Here is an 8,412-nt window from a genome sequence, read left to right on the forward strand (position 1 = left end):
GATGGCAATCTTCACGGATATAGTGGAGGACTACCTTGAAGTTTTCATGGATGACTTCTCGATAGTTGGGGATTCCTTTGATGATTGCTTGGCAAATTTGGATAAAGTATTGGCAAGATGTGAAGAAACAAATTTGGTATTAAATTGGGGGAAGTATCATTTCATGGCCGAGGAAGGCATTGTCCTTGGCCACAAGATCTCAAAGAATGGCATTGAATTTGACAAGGCAAAGATCGAGGTGATTTCTAAACTTCCACCTCCAACTTCGGTGAAAGGAGTGCAAAGTTACTTAGGCCACGCGGGGTTTTACCAGTGTTTTATCAAGGATTTCTCTAAAGTGATGAACCTGTTGTGCAAGCTTTTAGAGAAAGATGCTAAGTTTCACTTCAATGATGATTGCATGAGAGCCTTTGAATTATTAAAGTTCAAGTTGACAACCACTCCCATTATCACTGCTCCTAATTGGAGTATCCTTTTTGAGTTCATGTGCGATGCTAGTGACGTAGCGGTTGGAGTTATTTTGGGGCAACGCATCAACAAGATTTTTCATCCGGTCTACTACTTTGGTAAGTTGCCCCTGCGTTCTTTAGCCTGAAGGACATGACCCTGTAGCAGTACGTCCCCTGATGGGTGATGAATGTGGTTTTATCTTGATCCTCTTCTTCTATGCGGATTTGATTATATCTTGAATAAGCGTCCAAGAAGCTTAGTAATTCGTGCCTGGCCATTGCGTCGATGAGTTGGTCGATATGGGGTAATTGAAACGAATCCTTGGGGCATACTTTGTTCAAATTTGTGAAATCTACGCACATCCGCCATTTCCCATTCTTCTTTTTCACCATGACCACGTTGGCGACCCACTATGGGTACTTCGACTCCTTGATATAGTCATTTTCCAATAGTTTTTCCACCTCTTGATGTACTGCATCATTAATTGCAGAGTTGAACTTATGCCAGACCTATATTACCGGGGGGTGGAATGGGTCGACGTTCAGTTTGTGCGTGGCAATTCCCTTTGGGATACCTGGCATATATGCATGGCTGAAAGAAAACAAATTTGCGTTAGCTGCTAATAATTGACGGAATTTACCTGGTTCCTGAAGCTTGCAGCCAATGTAAGATTTCTTCTTGTGGTCGTTGGGGTCTAATTAAATGGGGTCAAGATCTTCTATGGTTGATACCGCAACTTCGACCACATCTGGGTCTGTGATGTTGTCCCCGCTATGATCATTTTCCTACCTCGACCTTGCTGATTACTATGCTTCCTTTTCTTTATCTTTCTTTTGTTGGGTGGCCGAGCTGTCAAGGGCGATGCGATAGCATTCTTAGGATGTGCGTTGTTCCCCTCGTATATTGAATATTCCCCACAGAGTCAAGAACTTAATGACCTGGTATAAGCTGGAAGGGATGGCTCTCATGGTGTGTATCCATGGTCGCCCTACTATGGCGTTGTACGCCGTGTCTTGGTCCATGATATGGAATGTGATTTCCAGAGTGACGTCACCGGCCAAAACGGGGAGTGTGATTTCACCAGATGTTCGCTCGACAGCATTGTTAAAACCACTTAGTGCGATGCAATGCAGCACTATCTTATATTTGAGTTTCATTTGCATAAGTACTCGAGGATGGATAATGCACGCGCCGTTTCCATCATCTACCATAATTCATATCACATCGGTATCTAAAATTCATAAAGTGATAACAAGGGCATCATAGTGAGAAAAATCCAAATTGTTGGTATCTGACTTATCGAAGATGATACTCTCTTCGAGTTTGGCATACCGTTTGCAGGTGATTGACCATTTGAGCTTGTGGGTAGTGGTGAACTTCACATGTTGATGGAAGCATCATCATCACCACCGATGATCATGTGGATGGTACGAGCTGGTGAGGGCGGCTTCAGCGGTCCTTGGTGTTGTTCACGTCCTCTCGCAAATTTGGTCCTTTCCCGGTCGCTCAGCAACTCTTTGAGGTGTCCTTGTCGTAACATATTTACGACCTCCTGCCTTAGGGCAATGCAATCTTCGATTTTGTGCCCTCGTTCTTGGTGGAACTCATAGAGGGCGTTTGAATTTCTGGTGCTCGAATCTGACCTCATCTTCTACGGCACTTTACCTTCGGTCCGAGCTTCTCCAAGGCATAGACTATTTCTGTAGGTGACACACAAAAGTTGTGAGCGGATAATAAAGGGGGCATACCTCTTTAATTCCGGTGAGTCCCTGTCCTTGGTCTAGGCGGGCCTTCTTCGTTGCGGGAGGGGGGCGCAACAACCGTTCTGACATACGGCTGATGTCATTCCCTATTCGATCGTAGAGCTACGAGATCTCTTATATTATTATTTCTTCGATCTTTTCTAGATTCGGCCTGTACTGAGGTCAGTCGGTGAGTTGGACCATTGAGGTCGTCCTCATCTGCTCGGACCCCGGCACAATATGTGTTGTGTATTTCGTCCCAAGTGGTTGGAGGGTACTTCATCTGTCGACTTAATAACTTTATTTTTGCCCTCGAACCATCCCTACTCATCCCATTCTGAAAGGTTGTGACTGCCATCCCTTCCGATACGTTCGGCAGGGTCATCCTTACTCGGTTGAACCGGGCGAGGAATTACCTCTCCCGGAGACTGTTTAATAGCAAATATGTCGTTCACTCTCGCCTCGGCCTTCTTGGCCCCAGCATGGGCCGTTATGAACTTGTCATCCATCTCTTCAAAAGTTTCAATGGAAGGCGCATGTAGTTGTGAATTCCATGTTAACGCTCCTAATGTGAGGGTTTCACTGAATCTTTTCAACAAAATGGAAGATACTTGTTCTTTGGCGAGGTCATTGCCTTTCACGATGGTAACATAGTGAGTCACATGATCTTCAGGGTCGGTCGTGCCATAATATATCTTGAGGTAGGGTGGCATTTTAAAGGTCTTTGGTATGCCATGTGGGACGACATCATCACTATATGGCTGCTCGACGAACCGGTCGGCATCTCTCTTTGGCAAGAGATTAGGGGCGCCCGGTATTTTGTCGACCCTTTCTCGATGTTCTTTCATTTGATCCTGGAGTGCTTTGTTCTCATTCTCCATTTCCTCCATCCTTTTCAGAATGGCTGCGAGAGTGTGGTTACCTGCATTGTTAATGACATTGTGAGTAATACTTGTCGTTGGAGGAGGAGGGAGTTGGTTGTGCTACTCGTCTGATGGTTGTACAACACAAGTCCTTGCATTTTCTGTAGCCGTGTCCCGAGTGGGCTTGCAGAGGACGTTGGTTAGCGTGTCAATTAGCCATGCCTCAAGGAGCATTTTTACAGCTAGGGGTGTTTTCTCTGCAACGGATGTGGAGGCTCCCTTACCAAGAGATTTTGTAATGGTGCAGTGAGGAGGAGGTGACCCATTTTGTCTAGGGGAGGAATTGGGCATTGCGTCTTCGTCTGCTGTTTCAGAGCTTTCATTGATGACGTTCATGAGGTTGGTTGGGAGATCACTTATTATTCTCGTCCTTTCTTCTCTGTTACATGCCATATTGGGATTTGTGTATACAAAAAAAAGGAGATCTTGTTCTTTCTTTTTTACGTTAGTGATCCATGTTATTTGTAGATCTGGAAGAAACTAAAGATTTAACTAGGAAATCCCCACAGACGGCGCCAAATTGTTTGACCTAGAAACGTAAATTTCGGTTCAAATAATTAATTCTAATTAAACATAGGTTAATTTTAGTTAATAATAATCTCTTCAAATCTTGATATCAAAGAGGCAGGTGAAAAGCATTTATGAAGACTATAATGATTCCTAGCAATAGATGCCTTACAACTACCAAGAACAATAACAATATGCAAGATATTCAATAAGTGTCTGGTGACAGTCACGTAATTAAGGGGAATAATTTAAGCAATAAAAAGTGGAACAAAGGAAACTTCCACCTGACAATGATTGGATGACAGATCCTCAAACAGTCGAGGATTCTTCGGTTCTGGCAAGAATCTTAATGAAAAGTAAATTCTTGTATTGAGTGAAGAATAAATCTTTTTCAAAGTGTTATTTTTACAAGAAATGAATTTCACGTGCCTTTCCTCTCTCATATGGGATCCTTTTACGAAAAATCCTAATAGTACAAATGTAAGAAATATTCACTAGAATATTCTCTTCCTGATTCCATTTTAAAAACTAGCCGTTACAGATCTATCGTCAATGTTCGACCACGACCCTCCTCGAATCTTCGACCATGATCCTCATCGGTATTTTGACTACGACTTTCTTAGACTCCTCGACCTCGGATAATGTGACTTCATGACCGTCTTTAATTAAATGGTGATTTGCTACCTCGGCTAATGTGATTTCATGACCTGAATATTCTAAAGACAGATTTTGACCCATACAATGTACACCAAAACTACGTATTTGTCCTCTAATATCTAATTTATTTTAGTATCATAATCGCTTTAAAGAGATAAACTTTATTAGTTGTAAACTTTTAATATTAATTAAGTACTAGCAATTCATCTATGGTATGGGTGCGGAGGATGAAAGAATATAACTAGCTATATCTTATATTAAAGTCAATGCAGCATTTGGCAAGTCACCTTAATTCAGAGAAAATATTAATCTTCTACATCATCAAACTCATCTTCTTTTTCCACCAAATGAAGTTGACCGAGAAATTAAGTTAGTACTATGTGGACATTATATTTCAACAAACATTACGTCAACCTGGCGGCTCTTAACTTACAAAACAACACTAATCATAATAAATAGTTTACACATCAACCTTGTAGCGAAATCCCTGTTATATACTTGTCTTTCGCGGAAAATTTTTTACACACTTAACTTTTTAGAAGTGTGTCTAAGACACACTACTTTTGACCAAATAGCAGTTTCGTGTTTACACACATAAAAAAGTGCGTAAAGGCCGTAAAAAATCTCATTTTTTGTCTCCCTTCCCTACAGGAACCCCTTCCCCTCCCTCTAGTCTTCTTCCTCAGACCACCCTCCCCCATCTTCTTCCCGAAATAGAACTTTTGAAAGAACATAAATTTTAGATCTAAAATTGAACAATTTTTGTTGGTTTATTGTCTAAATATTGTGAAAACTAATTATTTGTGATAGATTTAAAAGCTTTAACAGTAGTATTGAAGGTTTGGTAAAAAAATCTAGAATCCGTCATTGTTGGAGTATCGAAAAAAACTTGTAAATTCAATTAGGTCTTGTTGATTATTGGGTTGTTGAACTCAATTTGTTGCTCGATTATTTATAGCTAGTTGTTTAGATAGTGTGGTTGAATTTTGGTGTTGTTAGAAACTTTCTCACAAACAACTATGGTGGCAGTAATAATGGTGCTTAAGATAGAAAATGGGAAGATGAAGAAGATGAGTTTTAGTTGTAATTTCTAATATTTTTTTTCTTTTTTAAGGTCAATGACACGTGTCATGACCCTATTAGGGCGTGACTTTCACGTTATTTGAAAAATTGGTCAAAGACAAAAGTGGTGTGTCTTAGACACAGGTTGAATGTGTAAAAGATTTTCCGTGAATGAGACGTGTGTACACTGCAAGGTGGATGAGTGAACTATATATTTTGCCTAGTAACAATAATAGCGAAAAATTGCCCAATTTCTTGTCATCGTAAATGTGTCATCCAATGATTAGCTTAAAATTAATGATCTTGAAAAATGAGAACAAGCAAAATATATATTTTTTTAAATGAAATTCTTGGCGTCTCAATTTAATTCACCACTTGAATATTTTTATAAAGGCTTAAGGCTATCTCTATATAAATGAGATGTTACGTGAAAGCTTCATCTTAATTAGTTTCTAACAAAAGCCTTTTCTTCATGGCTACCTTACATAAACATATTACTCTTCAAATGGCTGCTATTATACTGCTAGGATTACTTCTTGGCAGCACTGAGATAGTAGGTATGCCACTCCCTCTCAACAAAAATTGCAAAAGACAGTCTAAAATTTTGAATTTCAAAGTCAATAATAGTCTTATATTTTGTGTTTGCAAAATATACATTAGCCATTTTGATGATAGCTATTTCCTTGTTTTTCGTCTCCAATTTGTGTATTTTTATCATAATTAACTTGCAAAGTATTCATTTTGGTGTGGTTATTTGCTATTTTTCGGGTAAAACTCAGTATGGTTTTCCAATTAGAACTCACTAGCTTTTCCAAATTGAGGAGGGACTTACCAAGTCTTTTCCAAGGGAAATATTAAGAACTACTTTAATTTTATCGTTCATTATATTTTGGTTCATTCATATATTAGTCATTAACAAATAATTTCATATTTGTCCTTGGACTTAATCGAGCTCGAGTGGACCGAGTGAATTTCATATGTCAAAATATTAACAGAAAAAAGTTCAAATTTACATCTCTATTTTTTACTATTGTTTAAAATTATCCTCTATTATTCTTATGCTAGAGATTCGTTAATCTCAAGGATAAATACAAGATGATTTGGTAACGCAAAAAATATGAATAACCTCAAGTAAAATTAAGATATTTCATAAAACAGAAAGGTATTTAACCTTTTCCCTGGGGCTATTTTAACTTTGCAAGAATTCATAATTAATTATAACATGTAACACTATTTTTTATTCTTATGGGGCAGGGGCTCAATCAATAGGTATTTGCTATGGAATGCTAGGCAACAACTTGCCACCAGCATCACAAGTTGTACAACTCTACAAGTCAAGAAACATAAGAAGAATGAGGGTTTATGATCCAAATCAAGCAGCTTTACAAGCTTTAAGAGGCTCCAACATTGAAGTCATGCTAGGAGTTCCCAATTCAGATCTCCAAAACATTGCTGCTAACCCTTCAAATGCAAATAATTGGGTACAGAGTAACGTCAGAAATTTCTGGCCAGCAGTTAAATTTAGGTATTGTTAAATTGTGTGACTATATATATCATCAACAAGGTTAAGTTGTTATAATTAAATATTATATTTTATTATGTCTTCTCATGTGCAGCTTAATTTTTTTTCGCTCATGGAGTTCTTTTTGATAATAGGTAGCTGCTAAGTCTAAAATTCAGAAAGTATAATATCATGTTGAAACTATCTTATCTAAAATCTTAAACCGTTACAGAGCGTACACTTTTGTTTATTTAACAACAGGTACATTGCTGTTGGAAATGAAGTCAGCCCTATAACAGGCACATCTTCACTTACCCGATACCTTCTTCCAGCCATGAGGAACATTCGGAATGCAATTTCTTCAGCTGGTTTGCAAAACAATATCAAAGTCTCAACTTCTGTAGACATGACCTTGATTGGGAATTCTTTTCCACCATCACAGGGTTCATTTAGGAACGATGTTCGATCGTTCATTGATCCGATTATTGGATTTTTAAGGGGCATAAATTCGCCTTTGCTCGTTAACATTTACCCTTATTTTAGCTATGCTGGTAATCCGCGTGACATTTCTCTCCCCTATGCTCTTTTCACTGCACCTAATGTGGTGGTACAAGATGGTTCACTTGGATATAGGAACTTATTTGATGCAATGTTGGATGCTGTGTATGCTGCCCTGTCTCGAGCCGGAGGGGGCTCAATAGAGATTGTTGTGTCCGAGAGTGGCTGGCCGTCTGCTGGCGCATTTGCAGCGACAACAAACAACGCAGCAACTTACTACAACAATTTAATTCAGCATGTTAAAAGGGGTAGTCCAAGAAGGCCTAATAGAGTCATTGAGACCTATTTATTTGCCATGTTTGATGAGAATAACAAGAACCCTGAATTGGAGAAACATTTTGGATTGTTTTCCCCAAACAAGCACCCCAAATATCCACTCAACTTTGGGTTTTCAGATAGATTTTGGGACATTTCTGCTGAAAATAATGCTACTGCAGTTTCTCTCATAAGTGAGATGTGACAAGATAATTTGTTCTTTACGCAATTTTATTATAATGAGACACTAGTACTTGCTCTCTGTTAGTCCTCATGGATTGTTAACTAGAGACAAATTAAGCAAATTACATAAATAATTGAGTGCTGATTCTGCAATGATAAAATGGAAATTAATAGTGGTGTTTTAAACTTTCTGTTCTTGAGATGTTGTAGTCTACAAGCAGCCTTTTGTAAGTTAATATTAATTGCAAAGAAGAGAGACTCATGTTTCCCAAGATTCCCATTTATCAATTTATTGCACCACCTAAAGTTTTAGCCAAATGAATCTGTATTTGATTGTCTAGAATCATCTGCCAGAGTACTGAAAAAAAGATGAAAGTAATAATTAACATGAAAAACATATATACATGAAATAAACATATTGCGAAAAGTAGAAAACCATGTACTCAATCGGGCATCAACGCTGAATTGTTTTAGGCCTCTTGTTGCCAAGCCATGACTTGAACTAGTATACGCGTATTCCGTTAATGACAAATAATAAGACCAAAAATTTAGGCTTAGAGAGTGTTTTGTCGTG

General features: G+C 38.5%; 1 protein-coding gene across 1 annotated transcript; it reads left to right on the forward strand.

Moving 5' to 3' along the window:
- The first annotated feature begins 5,770 nt into the window (after nt 1–5,770).
- Nucleotides 5,771–8,112, forward strand: LOC104119973 (lichenase). The gene is made up of 3 exons (XM_009631611.4): nt 5,771–5,898; nt 6,596–6,866; nt 7,104–8,112. The coding sequence occupies exons 1-3, from the start codon at nt 5,814–5,816 to the stop codon at nt 7,858–7,860; spliced, it is 1,113 nt and encodes a 370-aa protein (XP_009629906.1). The 5' UTR covers nt 5,771–5,813; the 3' UTR covers nt 7,861–8,112.
- Nucleotides 8,113–8,412: the final 300 nt, after the last annotated feature.

This window comes from Nicotiana tomentosiformis, chromosome 9, assembly GCF_000390325.3.
Source record: "Nicotiana tomentosiformis chromosome 9, ASM39032v3, whole genome shotgun sequence".
Taxonomy (NCBI): domain Eukaryota; kingdom Viridiplantae; phylum Streptophyta; class Magnoliopsida; order Solanales; family Solanaceae; genus Nicotiana; species Nicotiana tomentosiformis.

Excerpts from the sequence above, each read along its gene's own strand:
- LOC104119973 (XM_009631611.4), top strand. The coding sequence starts at position 5,814 with ATGGCTACCTTACATAAACATATTACTCTTCAAATGGCTGCTATTATA. Across the intron at positions 5,899-6,595 it reads TGGCAGCACTGAGATAGTAG|GGGCTCAATCAATAGGTATT; the intron begins GTATGCCACTCC and ends CTTATGGGGCAG. Across the intron at positions 6,867-7,103 it reads TGGCCAGCAGTTAAATTTAG|GTACATTGCTGTTGGAAATG; the intron begins GTATTGTTAAAT and ends ATTTAACAACAG.